Source organism: Cyprinus carpio, chromosome B14 (assembly GCF_018340385.1).
Source record: "Cyprinus carpio isolate SPL01 chromosome B14, ASM1834038v1, whole genome shotgun sequence".
In the NCBI taxonomy this organism is placed as follows: domain Eukaryota; kingdom Metazoa; phylum Chordata; class Actinopteri; order Cypriniformes; family Cyprinidae; genus Cyprinus; species Cyprinus carpio.
The window spans coordinates 24,530,147-24,553,114 of record NC_056610.1 but is presented as its reverse complement, the minus strand read 5'-3'; the positions used below and the strand labels follow the sequence as shown (position 1 = coordinate 24,553,114).

The window sequence follows — 22,968 nt, the reverse complement described above, 5'->3', positions numbered from 1 at the left end:
CGTATTATGATTATCTTATCAGTATTGTTAGTTTTCCCCATATGTTTTACAGAAACACTGAATGACCATAAAAGCACCACCACCAGTCCTGTCTGCAGGTAAACTAAAAATATTTAGTATATCTGACTGGCAAGTAAACCATATTTTGTGTATATGGTTGGTTAGTATAAGATTAATCACAATTAGTTACAGAAAAATTAATTAAAATGATTAATTAGTACTTTTTTTAACAATTGACAGACAGCACTGATGTTAACCTTTTTGTAGATGTTGGTGTTGGTAATTTCAGTTCATTTTACTGCTGAACATACATTTCAATTCAATTTATTTTATATGGCCCCCAGAAAAAGATCCAGATGGCCACCCACCCCCTTGGCCCTTTTCGAATTTTCAGTTCGATAATCTGGCCCTCAAATGAAGCTAATTGAATAGCCCTGCAGTAGAGATTGTTTCAAAGCAGCTTCACAGTAATAAACAGGAAAATAACTGTTAATGTTAGTGTTAAAATTCATGAATTATGAAACATTTAATTTCAGGCATTTAGCAGCTCTACAGAAGACAGAGTCATTATTTAAATCAATTCAGTTCACAGATTTGTACGCTACTGCTTTGTGTACGTATGCATGTATATGTGTCGTTGAGTGTGTGTGTGTGTGTGTGTGTGTGTGTGTGTGTGTGTGTGTGTGTGTGTGAGTGTACTTTGACTCTGTAATTTCCAGCCGCTCACACTGTAATTACAGCTGTCAGTCATCTGTGTATCCGCAGATCAGAACTCATTAGTGTTAAAAGTCGTCATGTGGGAAAAACAGCATGAGAGATTTTCCCGTCAGCCGTCTGTAGAGAGTGTGTGTGTTTGTGAGTGTTGTTTCAGCTGTGTGTGACGTGTGCTGACAGTGATTCTCTCGTTCGTCTCCTCGTCCGGATTAATGTCACTCCTCATTAGCTGTAAAATCCTCACGGAAACACATGATTTGTTCTCATGGAAACAATGTTTGTGTGTGTGTGTGGTGGGTGGTGGGTGGTGGGGGGGGGATGAAGATGTAATTGTGATGAAATCAGAGGCGGGGTTTATGCTAATGTGGTTTTAGCTCTGTAATAAGTTTCCTGTCTGATATCTTCAGTCTACACACACACACACAAACTTGTGAACAGGCTGTGTGTGTGTGTGTGTGTGTGTGTGTGTGTGTGTGTGTGTGTAGCTGGACTCTTCGTTCTCCAAAACAATGAGATTCCCAACTGCGTTTGTTTAGTCTCTGCTCACACACACACACACACATTCATGAGTGGATCGTCTCTTTTTCCTTACACACGTTCTCTCTCTGTCAGTCATGCCTGTTATTTTATCCATCACTCTGAGACAGATCTGAAATCACATCAAGCTAAACATGAAATGAAATCAGAACCCACAGTAAAGAAATGTGACATCTCATTTGTAGCTCAGTTTCTCTGAGACTTAAAATCAGAGCAAGAGTTTCATGGTCAGAACACACACAAACACACACACATTTTTGACCTTCAGCTGTAAATCAAGACTGATCTTCAGTGTCTCATCAGTAGCTCCGCCCACAGTGGAATCTTATTGGTCCTGCTTTGCTGATTTGCATATTAATCATCATTGCTGATTGACTGTGATTTAAGTAACTTGTGCAGTTTGATTCATGTTGATATGTCGTGAATCTGTGACGGGAAGCTGCAGACATCGGCGTGATGTGTTTGACCTTGGACCCCATGATGGTGGGTCAGTTCCCGGAGCGGGTCAGGCTGAGATGTTTTTCACTGCTCACAAGTCAGTGGATCGGTGCTTTACTGAAGTCACACAGACCCAGATTCACCAGTTCTGTTCACTATAAACAAGATTGGAATAACGCAGCAGTCCAGCTGAGAGTCTTGAGAGATTCGTCTCTGTGAAACACACCAGTGTTCAGTTTGTAACTGTAAGAGTAGATGTTCAAACTCACTCCTCATGACTGTGTGTCTGATCGCTGCTGCACAGACGTTTATTTGTGAAAGCAGCACATCAGACACTCTGAGTCCAACCAGAGCTGCTCTGATGGTCAAAGCCATAATACTTCATCCTTGAAGAGCAGAAGAGAGACCTGCCACCCACTGAATACCACACACACACACCACATAGATGGATCACGAGTTAATAGCTATTAAAGCTTTTAACTGAATCTTAAAAACTAAAATAAATAGTTATTATATTAAAAAAATTGAATACATAATTTTGAAATACATTCAAAACAAAACATTAAAAAGTGAATAACTTTAAAATAAATAACCAAAATAAAATGCTTAAAACACTAAAAAGTGAAATATTGTATTTGAAATAAATACAATCAATAAAAAAATAAAATGAAGTATTTTAAATTAAATACCTTCACACTTAAATAATTTAAAAACAAATACAACCAAAACACTAAAAGGGCAATATTTCATATTAAATTAAATCATTTCAAATTAAATATAATCAAAATAACAACATAATTTTTAAAGAAATTATCAGAATTTGAATACACTTGATAAAAAATTAAATATTTTGTCTGAAATAAATACAATGAACACATAATTAAAGCAAAATAATAAATGCATTTTTACAAATCAAAATAAATGTTTAAACAAATAAATTTAAAAATACATACCTTAAAAAGAAATTAATCATTTTTTAAATTATTACAATCAAAATACAATTAAAATGATAATAAATACATAATTAAAATTAAACAGAAAGGTTTTTTTTTTTTTTTTTTGCAATCAACAAATCATTTTAAAATAAAATAATATAAATATTTTTTTTTTTTGCAATCAACAAATCATTTTAAAATAAAATAATATGCAAATGTCTTGTTAAATTAGAAATATCTTAAAATGGCAACCAATGCTCAAATCAGCTGACAAAAGTTTGTGCATTTTAAAACAAAAGTTGCTAAAAAGATGTTATGTGACCATTGACTGCCATCAGAGAACTGTAAACATGCAAATGTCTTGTTAAATTATTGAAATATTAACTTATAATCTCAGGGTGACTTGAATGACATTTTAGCTCAAAGGGCTTCAGCTGACAAAAAGTTTGTGCATCTCTGGTCTGGATTTAACTGTTGATGATTCAGGATGGTTTCAGTCTCATGAGAATCAACATCAGATGATTGAAGTAAAGAATCAATGAATAATAATTACAGCAAACCACTTGCCCTTCAGACCTGAGACTTCTCGAGTCAGAACATGAAGTATGAAGCATTTGTGATCTGCATTGAATCAGTGGTGTTATACATGAAGACGTCCGTGTTCAGAGAGGTCAGACAGCAGCTCGTCACTGAATGATGAGTTCCATATGTGTGTGTCATCACTGGCCCACCAACATACAGCCTCTCACACACACACACACGCAGACCGTTTCCTCTGTAATAAAGTCATACAGCTCTCAGCACAATGGAGGGCCGTCATAAAGAGCAATGTAGCGTATCAGTACAGCTCTCTCGCTAACGTTCCCAGAGCCTCGTTAACACGCCAGCAAAACAAACACACCGTCACTCACACACACACACACACACACACACACACACACTCAGAGTCAGTGCCGTGTGTCTTATCACAGGAGTGTGTGTGTGTGTGTGTGTGTGTGTGTGTGTGTGTGTGTGTGTGTGTGTGCGCGTGTGTGTGTGTGTGTGCGTGTGCGTGTGTGTGCGTGTGCGTGTGCTGCGGATCAGTTCCTCGGACACACATTACCTCACTCGCTCTTCCAGGAGCAAATATGACTGTAGTGCAGAGGAATGAAGACTCACAGTAAAACACTCACTGACAGATTTAAACCCTTCAGATCGTGTGTGGTCACTTTACACACAGAGAGAGACAAACCAATTACTGCCTTTATCTGCAGCACTTCTGTTAGGAATGCCATGGTATATGTCTCTTTAGGCTGACTGTAATAATATTTCACTGTTAACTGTATTTTCAGTTTAAAACAGCAGTTTCTATGTGAATATCTGTTAAACTGTAATGTATTTCTGTGATGCGCAGCTGTATTTTCAGCATCATTACTCCAGTCTTCAGTGTCACATGATCTTCAGAAATCATTCTAATATGATGATCTGCTGCTCAAGAAACATTTCTGATTATTATCAATGTTGAACACAGTTGTGCTGCACAATATTTTTGTGATTCACAGATGAATAGAAAGTTCAAAAGAACAGCATTCATTTGAAATAGAAATCTTTTGTTACATTATAAATGTCTTTACTGTCACTTTTCATCAACTGAATGCAGCCATGATAAATAAAAGCATTAATTTCTTTCAAAAACTCCTTGTGATAGAAGCAAGATCTGCTAATCCTGACAGCAGATGATGTGACTCAGAGCTCAAGGTTTATTTGGTTAGTTTGACCTCTGCTGGTCACTGTCGATACTACATTATTTAGTGGGTAAAGAGCAAAAGAGCGAAAACTTCAAATTTGCTGTTGTATCAGAATCATGCGAATAAGCATTAACTAGTGTTTTTTTGTTTTTGTTTTTAAATGCCAATGTAATAAATCACAAAATATAAATGCACAAAACCTTAAGTGTTGTAAATTAAATTATGAAAAAACATTTCTAGATGTAGTGTTAATAACTGTGTGTGATCATTCTCTGGAAACAGTTTGTTATTGATGGGAGACTTTTAAAGTGTATAAAATTTCATGAAAATGTCATGAAGTGTTGTTTAGAACTTATTCTGTCTCTGTAAATGTTTTGAGGATTTAGTGGTTTAGTTACAGATCTAAATGATTCTTGTGTGATCTAGATTCAGTGAATGTGATTAATCACTCATTGATGTGATTGACAGTGTGACCAGCAGAGGGAGCTACAGTCCCACATCACAGTAACCATAGTAACAGCAGATACAGTATATCAGCCTCCACTGACAGAGAAAAGAGCACACACTCACATACACAGTCCCCCCATAGTAAAAAATAAATCACATTTTACTATCCTTATGGGGATATTTGTTCCCCAAAGAATACAATACATTTGAAAATAAAGAGCAAATAAAAGGCACTCCTTCCCTTCCACTCCTTGATTTGTAGAGGGCTTTACACAATTTTGTCCAATTGGTCCAGTCCTGGGTCTATGGGTACATGTTAGTGCACTCAATATCAACACCAGATCTTCTCACAGACACACCCATCATCTGTTTGGCTGCTGCATTGGCCATCATTGATCTGGAATGAGGCACAACACAGTAGAACAACAACACAAAAAAAACAGCCATTATTATTCCCACTTTAGTAAGCCATTCCCCCATGATCCAAATATTTTGTAAAACTAGTTTCCAATATGCGTATCTCCTCCTACATTTTCAGTGATTTTTATGTTATTCAGTTTCTCCATTGCCTCATCAGGAGCTGTATTATTTGGAACATAATTACAACGGTTAGCTTAAAATATTACACAAACACCAATAACCCAGTTTAATGTTTGTCCGTTTTGCCATGCCATTTTGCTAGAGGGTTCTAGTTCTCTTAAGGCTCTCAAGTCATCAGTGTGGTTAACAAATGTAATTAGTCATTCTATATTCTTATCACAATTTTTCTTTACAAATATACTCAAAGCCAGATGTTGATTCATTTCCAACTTTAAATTCATTTGGTATTCCCCTTGGTTGACCAATTAAGTCTATGCTGACAGTGTTATGGACACAAATTTCAACTTAAGTTTTATTTTTCAAGCAACTGAAATTGGAGTAATAAGAAATGTTGCTGGTGCAGTCATACAGTATGTTTCTATTGTATCTCCATTGTCCAACAGTGTGAAATTGAGTTGCTTTGCTTTTGCCTTCTAATTGACTCTGGCCTTCGTTTAATGTGCAGTTATCCATCCTAAATATCAAGGTGGGAATACCACCACCTCTAAATGAATGACACAATTATGATCAAAACTACTGAATGTAGAAAATGCAGTAGCTCCTCACTATACTAGTCCAGTCCCTGTTTCAGTTAATTAAATACTAAAGTAAATACTCCACTTTACCTCCTTTTTATTTAATAATAAATATTTTATAGTTTTGGTTGGATTAGAGTCCAAATTAAAAAGTAAAGTGACGTGACATACAGCCAAGTATGGTGACCCATACTCAGAATTGGTGCTCTGCATTTAACCCATCCAAAGTTAACACACACACAGCGTGAACACACACCCGGAGCAGTGGGTATCATTTATGCTGCGGCACCCGGGGAGCAGTTGGGGGTTCGGTGCCTTGCTCAAGGACACCTCAGTCGTGGTATTGCCGGCCCGAGACTCAAACCCACAACCTTAGGGTTAGGAGTCAAAACTCTCTAACCACTAGTCCATGACTTCTTAATAAATGCATAAGCCTATATGCTCGTCCTGTGGGTTCCTTATTAAAAAATGAAAATGTAAACAAAAATAAAAGCAATTACATGTGTTATTATAATTAAAATATGAAAATTAAGATGACGGGTAATAATAGATTATGACAAAATTTGTACGTCCCTATCCATCAAAATGACGGACAATATTAAAGTCTAACGCAACCTCTGGGTAAGACATAGGAGTTTAATTCTGAATGCTGTTGTCTCTCTGCCTCTCCTAGATCTGGCTTTTCATCAAGCTAGAGAGAATGGAACTTTTCATGATAGCATCATGCTTTCTTTGTCGTTTCTGCTTTAACTCAGTCTCTCTCCATGCCGGCCCCTCAGAAATGTCAACTTCCACTTTCAGGGGCCAAATGAAGGCCCATCAACCAATGCCTATGTTTCCATCCACCTAATTTTTCATATTCTGGACTCATCTTGTCTGTACATATATTATGATTTATTAATAATTTGTATACTTTCATTTGTTACTTGCGTTCGTTACTACAGCAACAGTGAACTCACGATGCATTGTATATTAAATATCAAAAATCATTGTTAAAAGAACCGCTTTTGTCGCAATCATGAGAAAATGTTGTGATAACAAGAAAACAACTTTTGTTATGTCGGGAAAATGAAATCGTGATCATGAGAAACCGTCTCGGGTCAAGCATGTAAGCATGGTTCCCTAGAGGCAAAGAGTCGCTGTGTCCTCCAGTGGACACTTTGGAAACTGCCACCAGCAGGATTGGTGTCTGAAGCATGTGGGAAAAAACTCCCATCCTACTGGTCCACGTAGCCCATGATGTCATAGTCTGGTGTCCGGAAGTATAAAAGGGTGCCTGCTGAACACGTCACCAACTTAGTTGTTTGTAGGAGATGTGAAACAGACAGGCCAAAGGCAAGGAGAGGGGATGCAGAATGCGTAACCTGAGATGCTCCCCTTCTAGGGAACTCGTGCTGCATCCTCTAGTGGACACTTTAGGGATTGAAATGCCACAATGCCATGCCGTGGCGCATGCCTGTCTACCTGGTGGGAGAGCACCAAGGAAGTGACAGACATACACCTAACCTTTCCTTAGAAAGGAGCCAAGCCACTGATGCACCGGGCCACTCTGATAGCTTTTAGTTTTAGATGAAAGAGGGACATCAGGGATCTGATGACCCAAAGGAGCGTCTGGAACCCCTCGAGCGCTTAAGCTCGCAGCAGAAGCTTTTTAAGTGTGCTTACCCTTCTCAAACTTTTCTGCAAACTCTACCTGCGAACCCAGCATTCTGAAATTTCACCATGCCTCGGCAGCAGTGGGACCCAAACCGCAAGATGCAGATGCTTATCCCTCATCCCTCAAGAAGTGGGACAAACACGAACTGAGCTTTCTCATTGGAAATACTCACAACGAGTGCATTCAGAGTCCTCGAGCAGCAAACGTGCAAGCTCCACTCCAAGACACATAACGCATAGAACGTGTGTCCTCGAGTGTCAGAAACCTTGGGCACAGAGGCAAACACTTTCTAAAATGCTTACTTGCCTTGGTTTCTCCATAACGTCTTCACACACACTGACAATAAGACGGTTCCTGAAGACAACTAAAGTTGGTGATATGTTCAGCAGGCGCCGTTTTATACTTCTGGGCACCTGCACATGACGTCACAGGCTACGTGGACCAATAGGATCATATATTTTTTTTTAACACATGCTTCAGACACTGCTCCTGCTGGTGACATTCCCCAAGAGGACACAAGCATGAGTTCACTAGAAGGGGAATAACTCTTGTTATATTGAGATCACGAAAGAATTAAGTTGTGATCATGAGAAAACAACTCGTTATGTTGACTCGAGATTCCATTGAGTTATTTTGTGTTGTTGTATGGATTTAGTTGTGGTATTGAGTCGTGATCATGAGAAATGCTCCGGTCATGAGAGCAGATATGACTGTTCATAACACAGCAAGTGTTCTCCAATCTAATGTGTGTTAATTGTATAATTGAAATTTCTACGTCCACTATTACCCAGTCTCTACTGTAGTATCTGTGTCTACAAACCACAGAATGCACAGCGTTGCCGACATCACATTCTAACGACCACGACTTTTGATGTGATTACATAGATACAAGTAATTCGTTTAACGCGTTTACATGGCAGGATTTTAATTTTGTTCGGTTTATAGAATGTTATTCCACCCCTCTCAAACTGATTACCATTTCGGTTTGGGTAATTTTATTTTATTTTAAGGTGTTTATATGGAGCATTTTCATTCAGATTGGACTGTCATTCTAAGTTTTTTCGAAGGGTGCATGCTTCCCCTGCTGGACTACCACCCACAATTATGCAATTTACAGCTTAAATGCATATTACATACTCCTCGTGCCGCATCAAGGGGTCGTATGCTTCCCCCTTTACAATCACACATGTGCTTTAAGCATTTTAAGCAACATGCTTGTTGCACATCCTTGATTGCTTAACTTGGGGTGGCACTTCCCCCTTAATGTGATTTTACTGCCATCGTATTAGACTGCTGCTGCTAGGGGTGTATGCTTCCCCCTGTACATTCAAATATTTGCATAAGCAGCTTAAGCAACATGCTTGTTGTATGCTCCCTTTCTGAGTAGGGGTGATGCTTCCTCCATAAATATAGTATTAAGCCAACATTTCCCATCGCTGGCCATTCAGTTGTGTTGGGGAGTTTTGGCATATGGTTGTTTTGGGGGTTTGTCTTGCTGCTCTCCCCGCTCTGTTCAAGCATGGCAGCATGAACAGGCGTGTGGAGTGTTGCCCAGAACATAACCATACCACCAACACCTAACTGTATGCAATATAATTGTCTTAAATATACTTGACGGAAGTGGTCCTTATTTAACTGTTATTGCTTTTGAACGTATACTATTGATGGATTTTCCCTGTGCTTTGACCTTTGCTTGCCTTTTGTATCACGTCTCTGGTTAGCGTTTTGTATTTGTTGTTTGAGCTCTCATTTCCTTTTGGTTTTGACCCTCACCTTATGTTTGCTCTACTCTGAGCCTGTTTTGTCCATTAAAGACTTTGCCTGCATATGGATCCTACTGTGTCTTCAATCTCCAACATGTCACACAAGACTTCTCCATCTCAGGATCCAGCAGAATCGTCTTTGCATGCCACTATAGCCTCAGATTAAACAGAATGAAGTTTTCTGAAACTGTAAAATTGCTGAAACTTTTGTGTGAAGGGTAGGTTTTTGGATAGGGTTAGCATAAAGAGGATAGAAAATACAGTTTGTATGGAATGACCCCATAAAAACATGGAAACTGTGTGTGTGTGTGTGTGTGTGTGTGTGTGTGTGTGTGTGTGTGTGTGTGTGTGTGTGAGAGAGAGAGAGAGAGAGAGAGAAAGAGAGAGAGAGAGACTCTACAGGAACAGGAATGAGGAATCTGCTTTACAAACTTGAAGGCACACCTGTTTTATTCACTTGACTCAAACACAGAAGCAGGAAACAGGAAGCAGGAAGCATGTGATTTCAGGGAAAGAGAAACTGAAGTGTAGTTGAGCTGTTTTTGTGTCTCTGTATTCATGCAGTAAAATGGCAGAAGCCAGAATTTCAGTGGATCAGGATGAGTTCTTGTGTCCAGTGTGTCTGGATCTCCTGAAGGATCCAGTGGTCATTCCCTGTGGACACAGTTACTGTAAGAGCTGTATTACAGACTGCTGGGATCAGGAGGATCAGAAGAGAGTCTACAGCTGTCCTCAGTGCAGACAGACCTTCAGTCCAAGACCTGCTTTAGCTAGAAACACCATGCTGGCTGAAGTGGTGGAGAAACTGAAGAGGACCAGACTCTCTGCTGACTGTGACGCTGGAGCTGGAGATGTGCAGTGTGACGTCTGTACTGGAAGAAAATACAAAGCTGTCAAGTCCTGTCTGGTGTGTCTGACCTCTTACTGTCAGAATCACCTCGAACAACATGAGAGCTTATTTAAAGGAAAGAGACACAATCTGTCTGATGCCACTGGACGACTGCAGGAGATGATCTGCCAGAAACATGAGAAGATCCTCGAGGTTTTCTGTCGCACTGACCAGAAATGTATATGTGTGCTGTGTATGGATGAACATAAAAACCATGACACTGTATCAGCTGCAGCACAGACGACAGAGAAACAGGTATTTAACACTAGAGATCAAGTTAATACTCAGTGCAGTGATCCAATATTTAGTTTATTTTGAGTGTAGAGCTGCACCTTAATTACACAGAAACACTGAGAATATGAAGCTCTATGTCTGTGTCACTTTCACTTTTATAATTCTTTCACTTGCAGTGTGAAACTGGCTTCAAGAGGTCATGACCAAGGGCATAAGTTTCATCTAACAGTAGGGGGACAATAAACAAAATTTCTCAAGAGCAATTTTTTGGAGGGGACACAAATAATACAGATAAAATTGTATTTGTAATGATAGATGTGTGTACACAGCATGGACCATGTTTAAATATGAGTTCAGTTCATAGGTTCACCACACGGTCATATTATTATTCAATTATTTTGCGTCCTCCACATAGTATTTTAGGTTTCGTCTGGGACTGAGAACGTATCTTATTTAGATATTCAACCATCTTGTTCTTTATAAAAGTTAAGACTCATCCACGCCCTCCTAAAACGCCTCGTTTAAACACACCTGCACATGTCTACATCACGATATGGGAAGATTTGCATAACGCCACCCAAATGTTCATGCAAAGAAAGAAGGCATAACTTTTATTCTCTGTTGCCGCCGGTGCCATGTTGTGGAGATGCTGTTTCATTGTGAAAATGAAAATACTTTGTTTGGTCTTCCAAAAGAGGACACGACTAGAAATCAGCGGTTTAGTTGTATTTACAACACTGTTCCAGAACAGTTCAACACAAATATTCAGATGTGTGCAGCACATTTTATGGAGGACTGTTTTCTGATCCTGGAAGAGTAGACTACAGTGTTCTGACTCACAGTCTGTAAGTACGTTTACATACGTAAAGGATTTTCAGATGTTTGTTGAAAATTTTATTGATGACGCCCCCTGCTCTGCACATTTAGTATGTTTCTCTTATGGCTTCAGACGTTTGTTCTATTCGAACGTAAGTGCCCGGCGAAGTGGACATCACAGGATATTCCGCCATGATTCCAGTTCGAAGTAAACATATGTTCCATTCAAAGTGCATTGAAGTGTGCGAGACGGGAATTTAAATTGTATTTATTTACAGAGGTATATGATGTCATACTTGTCTGTGTGTGAAGACGCTGCGCAGCGCAAATCTGTGAATGAATGTTCCGAAGTGAAGTAAACTTCAACAGATTTCCCCTGCTCAGGTACTAGGAAGCAATGTACACTCACTGCGTAGGGACTATGTCAATGGGAACACAGTTCATGCTCGGAGCTCACTTCTAACAAGCTGATTGTCTAAATCAGGTGTGTTAACAAAGAGTGACATGCAAAATATGTAGAGCTGGGGGCGCGAGGACTGGAATTGAGAACCGCTGGTGTAGAGTATTGTTTGTTGTTTGTCATTTCTCCAATCACAAATGCAGACATGGTTTTATGTTTATGCGCCGTGAAGCAACACGTAAAAACACAGTATAAGTCAGTGTAATCCGTAATTATGTCCCCACATAATGTCTTGTCGTGCCGGTGTTGTGACAGGGACACGCATCACAGTACACTCTCAGAAATAAAGGTACAAAAGCTGTCACTGGGGCTGTACCTTTTCAAAAGATGTAAACAAGCCGTTTTTGGAGCTTGATTAAATAAATGCTTTGTTTATAATGAGGAGCTATGAAATTTGCAGGATGTTTTAATGGTACAAAGACCTCTTATTTGTCAAAAGATCAAGGCAAATTTGATGTAATATCATGACCCTTTAATCTTCAAGTTTATTCATGTATGATTACTGTAAGCGATCATCACTTCTGCAGTTGGAACCTACAGTCATTAGTTATCAGCTCCACTTTTACTGGATTTATCTGTTCATGATGATTTAGAGTCAGTAGTTTTCTGTGAGTTTCACTATCATCTGTTTGTCCTGCAGAAGCAGCTGAAGGAGACGCAGAAGACGCTCCAGCAGAGAATCCAGCAGAAAGAGAAAGATCTTCAGCAGCTGAGAGAGACTGTGGAGTCTCATAAGGTGAGTCTGGAGAAGAAGAGAAGTTTGTCTCCGTCTCAGTTCAGACTCACTGAAGCTGAATCACTGTGTGTGTCCTAACAGCGCTCTGCACAGACAGCAGTGGAGGACAGTGAGAGGATCTTTACTGAGCTCATCCGCTCCATTGAGAGAAGCCGCTCTGAGCTGATACGACTGATCAGAGATCAGGAAAAGACTGCAGTGAGTCGAGCTGAAGAACGACTGGAGCGACTGGAGCAGGAGATCAATGATCTGAGGAGGAGAGACGCTGAGCTGGAGCAGCTTTCACACACACAGGATCACATCCAGTTCCTGCAGGTAACACATATCTAGAAGAACAGGGTCAGAGTGGACTTGAGCAGATCCTGCTGTGACAGAGACTCACAGAGAAACACTTCATGAGTGTCTTATTATATAATCATCAGTCAGACTCTCATCTGATCATCTTCTGAAAGAGATGATGCTTACAAATGGCTTTCAGCTCTAGAAATCTCTTAGGAATTTTTTTTCTGAGCTCTTTCTTCTGGAAGATATATTTAGCTGTCAGACACCACTAGCGCCACCAACAGTTCAGTAACATTTCATCTCTTTAACTCATTTTTTATTTATAAATTATTTTTATGTTGAAATCACTCAAAAACTCTAAAGTATCAGTTCTAAGTATTGTTAATCAAAATTAAATGCATAGTGCCTATGCATCAACTTTGCCATCTGAAAATGAAGCCAAGGAAGGCTTATATCAAGCACTGGATGAAACTCTTCGCCGGATCCCTAAGAGTGATAAGGTCCTCTTGCTTGAGGATTTTAACACGAGGGTGGGACAGAACTACAGGATATGGAGTGGAGTGCTAGGTAGGCATGGTATTGGCAGGGGGAATGAAAATGGTATGAGGTTACTTACTCTTTGCTCTGAGCATAGCCTTACCATAACCAACACCATCTTCCAGCAGAAGGCAAAATATACGACCTAATGGATGCACTCTCGCTCTAAACATTGGCACATGATTGACTTCATCATGGTGAGGAGTAATGACGTCAAGGATGTTTTCATCACTCGTGCCATGAGATGTGCAGAGTGCTGGACTGACCATCGTATGATTGTGGCCAAGCTCAACATGGAAGTGCGTTCCCCTTTGCGGTGGCAAAAGTCAAAAAAAAAGAGGCTAAATTGTAACCGCTTTGGAAACATGGAAGCAAGAAGTGAGTTTTGACATCTCCTAGCTGAGAAGCTTAGGGAGTCTGAAACTTGTCTGAGCTCAGAAAAAACAATGGAACACCAGAGGAACTATATTAGCTCTGTGCTCTACGATTCAGCAGCCAAATCCATCGGCTATAAGAGCAAAAACCACCAAGACTGGTTTGACGATAACTCAGACATCATCCACAACCTGCTTAAGGATATGCGGAAAGCACACCGGGAAACTTTAGACAACCCTTCATCCATTAAGACTAGACAGCATTGGCAGGCAGCTCGGAGGAAAGTGCAAAAGGATATACGAGCCATACAAAATGAGTGGTGGACTGAAAATGCACATGAAATCCAATCCTTTGCAGATTAAAATGACATGCATAATTATAATAATGCTGTCAAAACCATCTACGGTCCAACAAATCGCTGTGTCACTTTGCTGAAAACAGCTGATGGTCAAACACTTCTGAAGGACCAGAATAGTATCCTATTGAGGTGGGCTGAGCATTTTGACACCCTGCTTAATCAGGACTCTGATGCAGACCCCACCATCCTGGATGAACTGTCTGAACTTCCTCCCATTCACGATCTCAGTCTACCACCAACCTTCCAGGAGGTTCTATCATCTGTCCGTTCCCTTAAGGACAACAAGTCCCCTGGTGCTGACAACATCCCTGCTGAGCTACTGAAAGAAGGAGGGAGGGTACATATGTATGCGCACCCTCTACCAGTACATCACCAAGGCCTGGACTGATGAGAGCATCCCACAGCAATGGAGAGATGCAAACATTGTAGTCATCTATAAGAACAAGGGTGACAAGGCCGTATGCGGTAATAGTAGGGGCATATCACTCCTTTCTGTTGGTGGTAAGGTCATGGCCAAAGTGCTGCATCAGAGACTTATTAACAACATCACTGAGTCAATGCTGCCCGAATCACAGTGCAGGTTTAGTAAGAACAGGAGCACAATCAACATGATTTTTTCAGCCCAGCAGCTTTAGGAAAAGTGCCGGGAGCAACATCAGAACATGTTTATGGCCTTTGTCGATCTCTCGAAAGCATTTGACACAAAAGTGCAAACAGAGCTCTTATGGGATATCCTCCTCAGGTTTGGATGTCCAGATAAGTTTGTTAACATCCTCCGCCAATTCCATGATGGGATGACTGCTCGGGTGACCATAGGCGGACAAGAGTCCGAGCCCTTCCCTGTACGTACAGGGGTGAGGCAGGGGTGTGTGTTAGCGCCAGTGCTCTTTAACATCTTCCTCTTGTGTGTCACCAAGCTTCTCCACAATGAGATTGAAAACAGCAGTGGTATGGCAGTGGACTTCAGATTAGATGGCAACCTCTTTAACATTAGGAGGCTACATGCAACAACAAAAATCAGTAGAGAGCAGGTCCTGGAGCTACAGTATGCAGACGATTGTGCTTTTGTGGCCCATACTCCCAAGGATCCTCAGACTGTCCTTGCTGTGGCGGTGAGGGCGTACAGCAGGATTGAGCTGACTGTCAACCCCACCAAGACAGAAGTGGTCTGCCAATGGAGTACCAATGTCCCACCCACATCTCCTGCCTTCACTGTTGGAGATGAACAGCTGTCAGAAGTGCCATCTTTCAAATATCTGGGGAGTTTTCTCTCTGAGGATAGCGGCATCGACAATGAAATCCAGAGCCGAATCAAACAGGCATCAGCTGCCTTTGGGAGACTTCGATGTAGAGTCTTTCATAATAAGAACCTTCATCCTTCCACAAAGGTCGCCGTATACCAAGCGGTCTGTGTCACCATCCTCCTTTACAGCTGTGAAGCATGGGTAACCTACTGCTGTCACATCAAGTCCTTAGAGCACTTCCACATAAGCTGCCTTCAGCGCATTCTGGGAATTACCTGGCTTAATCATGTGCCTCACACAGAAATACTTAAAATGACTAACTGCAGATGTTTTGAGGCCATTATTACCCAGCGTCAACTGCAGTGGTTGGGGCATGTGATAAGGATGCCCCCATGTCGGCTGCCCCGCAGAGTACTATATGGCCAGTTATATCATGGTCAACGCTCAGCTGGGGGTCCGAAGAAGCGCTATAAAGATCAGATGAAGAATGCCTTGAGAAAGTGTAAGATCAGACCTGAGGATCTGGAAGATGTTGCTGCTGACCGCACCATCTGGTGATAGCTATGTGGAGATGGGGTTCATACACTAGAGATGGAGAGGACAACCAGAAGACAGCAAAAGCGAGCCAGGAGAAATGCAGCCATAGCTGCCACTATGACCACCACCACCATCACATACATATGCCCCACCTGCAATAGAGCTTGTAGGTCCAGGATAGGACTGTTCAGCCATCAAAGATCTCACCGTTAAAGGCGTGGACGTCATCATCGGATTTCGATGGACAACCGAAGAGATTGTTTTTGCTTTTTTATAGTGATTATTAGTGATTGCATTCACTATAAATATTTTTAAAAAGTGCATATCCAGTAAAATAATGCACTTCTTTAACTCTAATACAGTCTACTGGTGAAATCATGTGTTATGGGGACTAGCAAATATTCGCCCCGACATATATTATATTCAGTATTCTATTCGTAATTTAATAGTAGCCTTCTTTAAAGCTCTAGTTTAGAAACGTTAATTTTGTCCCACGTGCTGAACACAGAAATATAAACGTGACCATGAACACAATCTCTCTCGCTCACGCCAGAAAAGAAGTGGCTGAAAAAACAAAAGATGTGTGAAATGTGGAGCTGATGAGTTTTGATTTCTGTTTTCTGTAGAGTTTCCAGTCTCTCTCAGCACCTCCTGAATCTACAGATGTAAATGATGATCTCTTCAGTTCTCTCGTCTCTTTTGATGATCTGAGAGAATCTGTCCATCAGCTGAGAGACAAACTGGAGGATTTCTGTAAAGAAGAGCTCAAGAAGATCTCAGACAGAGGTAAAGTCCTGGAGATTCATCTGCTCTCAGAAACCAGTCCATCATCATGGAGAATATCATATTAGAAATGTCTTCGGAATAGATACAGGATCATGAGAATCACATTGTTCATGTCTGTTGATTTCCACAGTCACATTCACCTACATTGTTCCCAGAACCAGGAACGACTTCCTACAATGTAAGTCAGTAAGAAAACAAGCAGAAAAACTAATTGAGTGTGTTCATGTTCTTCCTGTAGAAGGTAAAAGAAGAGTTTTATAAATGATGATGTAAATGTTGATTTGCACAGATATCTGTTCATCTGTACTGAGACACTGTGATGATACAGTGCCAAAAGTTTTGGCAGTGACATAAATTTTGTTTCACAAAGTTTGCTGCTTAGGCTGTTGAGGTCTTCATTCACATTGTTTCTAGATTATTGTGTAGAGTGATCAGATGCATTTTAAATAATTGCTAAAAGCTTCATTGACCAAAAAAATGAACTTTTCACAAAAAAACAAATTTCACTGTTTTTTTATCCTGACACAAAATGACCAGATAACATTAATTGACTAATCATATCAGCAGCACATGTGCAAGTGTGAATGAGTACTACCCACGTTAATCACTATCATTCCAATTATTGGGCCTCATTTACAAAACGAACATATGACAGAAAATTGGAGAAAACTTGGGGTTTATCAGTATGGACGTGAGCAGTGCTACAATCAAATCTCACGTCTGGTCTCAACTCGTGACAGCATTTTGTTGTCCTGACTATCAAACGAAAGTTCATTAGTTGATCATTAACCAGTAAGATTAGAATGTCTTTTTTAATTTTTTATACAGGGCTTTAGCTAAACAAGACCATAAGGATTCAATCATCACATCATGTTCCTGCATGGCTTCTGTGAAAGGACAAAAACAGAAATTAAGTCTATAAAAGGATTAAAATAAATAGGATCACACAAAATATTATAGGCTATAATATAACAGATTAACAAAATAAAAAAATGTTTGTTTTTTTTTAAAAAAACTGCAGCAAGTATAGGCTATGCTCATTTTTGTGACATTCTTAATGCATTTTATTTATTTTCTTTATATCTTTATTTGATTTAATCCACCTGATCGCACACATGCCTCAAGCACACACAAACAATATTAGTTCTGTTGCCTGACATTTCAACTATTCATCATCAAACTAAAATGCAAGCTGTGTTCAACCAACTCTCTATGTTCCTTGTACAGAACAACCTCCTGGACAGCAACCAATCTGGCTTCAAAAGTGGCCACTCAACTGAGACTGCCCTGCTCTCGGCTACTGAAGCCCTGCGACTGGCGAGAGCAGCTTCAAAATCCTCAGTACTCATCTTTCTGGATCTGTCTGCTGCTTTTGACACAGTTAATCACCACATTTTCCTGTCCACCCTCAGAAAGATGGGCATCTCTGGAACCGCACTCCTGTGGTTCAAGTCCTAGCTCTCAGGTAGGTCCTTCAGGGTGTCTTGGAGGGGTGAGGTTTCTAAGTCACAACTTCTTGCTACTGGATTTCCTCAAGGCTCAGTGCTTGGACCACTTCACTTCTCCATCTACATGACATCATTAGGATCTTTCATTCAGAAGCATGGCTTTTCTTATCACTGCTATGCTGATGACACTCAACTCTACTTCTCATTCCAACCAGATGATCCGACGGTAGTTGCTCGCATTGCAGCCTGTCTGAGTGACATTTCTAGCTGGATGAAGGACCATCACCTTCAGCTTACTAAGACAGAACTGCTTGTGGTTCCAGCAAACCCATCGTTTCATTACAACTGCTCTATACAGCTTGGTTCATCAACCATAACTCCTTCCAGGACACCCAGAAACCTAGTAGTTGTGATTGATTAAGTTTCACAGACCATATTGCTACAACGGCCTGGTCCAGCAGATTTGCCTTATACAACATTAGGAAGATTAGACCCTTCCCGTCAGAGCAAGCCGCACAACTTCTTGTCCAAGCTCTTGTTCTCTCCAGACTGGACTATTATAATGCTCTCCTGGTGGGCCTTCCTGCATGTACTATCAAGCCTTTGCAACTGATCCAGAATGCAACAGCGAGAGTTGTCATCAATGAGCCAAAAACAGCTCATGTTACTCCTCTCCTCATCAGGTTACACTGGCTACCAGTAGCCGCTCGCATCAAATTCAAGGTACTGATGTTCGCCTACAAGACGATCACTGGTGCGGCACCAATATACCTAAACTCACTAGTTCAAACTTATGTGCCCTCCAGAAGCTTGGGTTCTGCAAGTGAATGGCACCTTGTGGTGCCATCCCAAAGAGGTTCAAAATCACTCTCACGGACCTTTTCCTGGACTGTGCCCAGCTGGTGGATTGACCTCCCATTCTCAATTCGAACAGCTGAGTCTTTACTCATCTTCAAAAAACATATTTTTCACCAGCACCTGACCAACTAATACTAGCACTTACCTATTCTATTCTATTCTATTCTATTCTATCTTTTAAAAAAATGTTATACAAACAAATGTTACAACAAATATGGCAAAAATGGAAACATTTGAATTCTTGTGGTATGAAACCCAATGCCGTTTCAGTTTTGCTTAACATTTGTATGCTGTTTATAATGAATGCCACTATAGCCAAATTTATGTTTTATTTTATAGTTTAATATATAATTTTATAACTACTTATTTTTCATTCTTGTTCTGTTCTGAATTCTGTTAAATTTAAAATATTTGTTGTAGAGTAAGGGGAACTAAATAGGCTATTTATATGTACCAGTATTTTAATATACATATAAATTACGTAAATTAATATAGCCTAATTGTTTGCAATTACAAGGTTAACGGGTGTTTTTGGAATAAGATCAGTTTCGCTTTCATAAGATTACTTCCTCTTTTTGGCTGGGTTTTGTTTCTTTGTGTCGTAAACTCTAGGGACGAGGCTTCTAAACCATGGTGTTTTTAGGGGCTTGATATTCAAATGACGATTGTTTTCTGCCGCCACATTTATTAACATGCGATCATTTGTGCATAGTGATTGGCGGCATACAAATCACACATGAACTCTGTTGAAAGTTGATTTGTGCACACAGATCTGCGCTCGTTTCTATGTTAGATTGATAAATGAGCCCTATTGTGTTCTTTATAGCAATGGTTACTTCCAAAGAAACACGTGTAGCCATCATCGCTTTGCATCAAAATGGACTCACATGCAAGGAAATTGCTTCAAAGAATATTGCACCTGAAAGAACCATTTAGCGGATCATCAAGAACTTCAAGGAAAGAGGTTGGACTGCAGTGACGAAGTCTTCAGGATGTCCCAGAGTGTCCAACAAGCTCCAGGACCATCTCCTACTGAGGAGTCAACTACAGAATCATGTCTCCAGCAGTGCAGAGCTTGCTCAGGAATGTCAGCAGGTTGGTGTGAAAGCATCTGCACACACAGTAAAGCCAAGACTTTTGGACAACGGCCTAGTGTCAGGAAGGGCAGCAAAGAAGCCACTTCTCTCCAAGAAAAACGTCAAGGACAGACTGAAATTCTGCAGAAAGTACAAGGATTGGACAGCAGAAGACTGGTGCAAAGTTATTTCCTCTGATGAAGCTCCCCTCCAACTGTTTGAGACATCTGGAAAATCGATTGTTCGGAGAAGAAAAGGTGAACGCTACCATGAGTCCTGTGATGTGCCAACAGTGAAGCATCCTGAGACCATCCATGTGTGGCGTTACTTTTCAACCATCTTGCACTGTCGTCACTCCTTCTTTTATCCTTCCGGAGCTCCTCCGTGGGACTTGAGACCGGGGAGTGGCGCAGGTGTCGTGCATTATCACTTACTCCCCTGGCCTCGCTCCGTTTCCATGGCTCTCGGCCCCGCCTCACTCTTTACAGGTACCAAAACACCCTGCAAGAGAAACTTCTTCCAATGATCCATGAGCAATTTGGTGATGATCTGTGAATTTTCCAGCATGATGGAGCACCATGTCACAAAGCAAGAGTGATAAAGAAGTGGCTCTTAGATCATTACATTGAAATTTTGGATCTGTGGCCAGGCAACTCCCCGAATCTCAATCCCATAGAGAACCTGTGGTCAGTCCTCAAAAGGTGAGTGGACAAGCAGAAGCCCAGAAATTCAACTCATAGAACTAATAAGGCAAGAATAGATCGCCATCAATCAGGATTTGGCCCAGAAGCTAATATCCAGCATGCCAGAGTGAATTACAGAGGTTATGAAGAACAAGGGTCAACACTGTAAATATTGACTCATTATTTTATTTTTATTGTTTTGGCCAATAAAAGCCTTTAAAACTTATGATATGCTTATCATTGTTTTTCAGTTAACCATAGAAACGTGGAAAAAATTATCTACAAATACTGAAGCAGCAAACTTTGCAAAACACAAAATTTATGTCACTGCCAAAATTTTTGGCCATGATAGTACACTGAACATGAAGAGTTCAGCTACATGAAAAGTTTGTAATTCCTGATTCTGATGTGTTTTATCTCCATCAGATTCCCATCCACTCACTCTGGATCTGTACACAGTGAATAAACGACTCCTTCTGTCTGAGAGAAACAGAGTGATTACTGGTACTGTCACAGATCAGCTGTATCCTGATCATCCAGACAGATTTGATTATTATCAGCAGGTGTTGTGTAGAGAGAGTGTGTGTGGACGCTGTTACTGGGAGATTGAGTGGAGTGGAGATATTGGTGTGTATATATCAGTGTCTTATAAGAGCATCAGCAGGAAGGGACGGGGTGATGAGTGTTTGTTTGGAAATAATGATCAGTCCTGGAGTTTGATCTGTTCTTCCTCCAGTTACTCATTCAGACACAGTAACATAAAGACTGTTCTCCCTGTAAAGTCCATCAGCAGTAGAATAGGAGTGTTTGTGGATCACGGTGCAGGAACTCTGTCCTTCTACAGCGTCTCTGACACAATGAGCCTCATCCACACAGTCCAGACCACATTCACTCAGCCGCTCTATCCTGGGTTTTGTGTTTGTATTGGATCATCAGTGAAACTGTGTTGATGAATCAGAATAGACTGACGAGAGATTCTACCCATACTGCATTGAGTCATTTATCAGACGCTTTTATCCAAAGCAACTTACAAATGAGGACAATAGAAGCAATCAAAATTAACAAAAGAGCAACAATATGTACATGCAAATGACAAGTCTTGGTTAGCCTAACACAGTACATGTATCAAGGTATTTCATAATATCTATCTATCTATCTATCTATCTATATATATATATATATATATATATATATATGTATATAGATATATGCATATATATATACATAAAAAAAATAAAACACACAATATAAAACACACACACACACACACAAAGAAACTAAGTAGGTAGAATAGAAAAAAATAGAGAGCTAGTGTTTTTTCTTTATAAAAAATAAGATAAATAGATAAAGTAGAATTAAAATAGAATAGGAAGTGCTAGAGTTAAATGGAAAAAAAAGATGGAACACGTGTTTTTAGTTGATTCTTGAAGATGGCTACGGACTCAGGACTCTGGATTGAGTTGGGCAGGTCATTCCACCAGGAGGGAACAGTTAATGAAAAAGTCTGTGAAAGTGAATTTGTGCTTCTTAGAGATGACACAATAATATGCCATTCAGTTGCAGAACACAAGCTTCTAGAGGGCACATAACTCTGAATTAATGAATTTAGGTAATGGGGTGCAGAGCCAGTGGTGGTTTTGTAGGCAAACATTAATGCCTTGAATTTTATGCGAGCAGCTATTGGTAGCCAGTGCAAATTGATGAACAGAGGTGTGACGTGTTCTTTTTGTCTCATTAAAGATGAATCTTGCAGCTGCATTTTGGATTAATTGTAGAGGTTTGATAAAACTGGCTGGAAGACCTTCCAAGAGAGCATTGCAATAGTCCAGCCTGGACAGAACAAGAGCTTGAACAAGGAGTTGTGCAGCATGTTCCGAAAGAAAGGGCCTGATCTTCTTGATGTTGAATAAAGTAAATCTGCAGGACCGGACAGTTTTACCAATGTGGTCTGAGAAAGTCAGCTCATCATCAATCATAACTCCCAGGTTTCTAGCTGTTTTTGAAGGAGTTATGGTTGATGAGCCTAACTGAATGGTGAAATTTCGATAAAGTGATGGGTTTGTTGAAACCACAATCAGGTCTGTCTTAGCCAGGTTGAGTTGAAGGTGATGGTCCGTTATCCAACAAGAAATGTCTATTAGACATGCTGAGATGCGAGCAGCTATCATCGGATCATCAGGATGGAATGAGAGGTAGAGTTGATTCATTAATGATTAATTATTAATTAATGGATAAATCAGTAACAGTGAGATGTTATAAAGTCTTTTCTTTTCTCTTCAAGACATTAATACTGCAGCTGAACTTAACACTGTCAGT

General features: G+C 40.2%; 1 protein-coding gene across 1 annotated transcript; it reads left to right on the top strand.

The window, feature by feature from the left end:
- The first annotated feature begins 9,853 nt into the window (after positions 1–9,853).
- Positions 9,854–21,602, top strand: LOC122139655 (tripartite motif-containing protein 16-like). The gene is made up of 6 exons (XM_042738708.1): positions 9,854–10,477; positions 12,373–12,468; positions 12,550–12,783; positions 16,428–16,587; positions 16,718–16,765; positions 21,079–21,602. Exons 1-6 carry the CDS (start codon positions 9,902–9,904, stop codon positions 21,600–21,602), a joined length of 1,638 nt encoding a protein of 545 aa, XP_042594642.1. The 5' UTR covers positions 9,854–9,901.
- The last annotated feature ends 1,366 nt before the right edge of the window (positions 21,603–22,968 follow it).

What these genes read in the sequence shown, in the direction of transcription:
- LOC122139655 (XM_042738708.1), top strand. Translation starts at nt 9,902, where the DNA reads ATGGCAGAAGCCAGAATTTCAGTGGATCAGGATGAGTTCTTGTGTCCA. An exon ending in AGACTGTGGAGTCTCATAAG is followed by an intron (nt 12,469 to 12,549) that starts GTGAGTCTGGAG and finishes GTGTCCTAACAG; the next exon opens with CGCTCTGCACAGACAGCAGT. An exon ending in CAGGAACGACTTCCTACAAT is followed by an intron (nt 16,766 to 21,078) that starts GTAAGTCAGTAA and finishes TATCTCCATCAG; the next exon opens with ATTCCCATCCACTCACTCTG.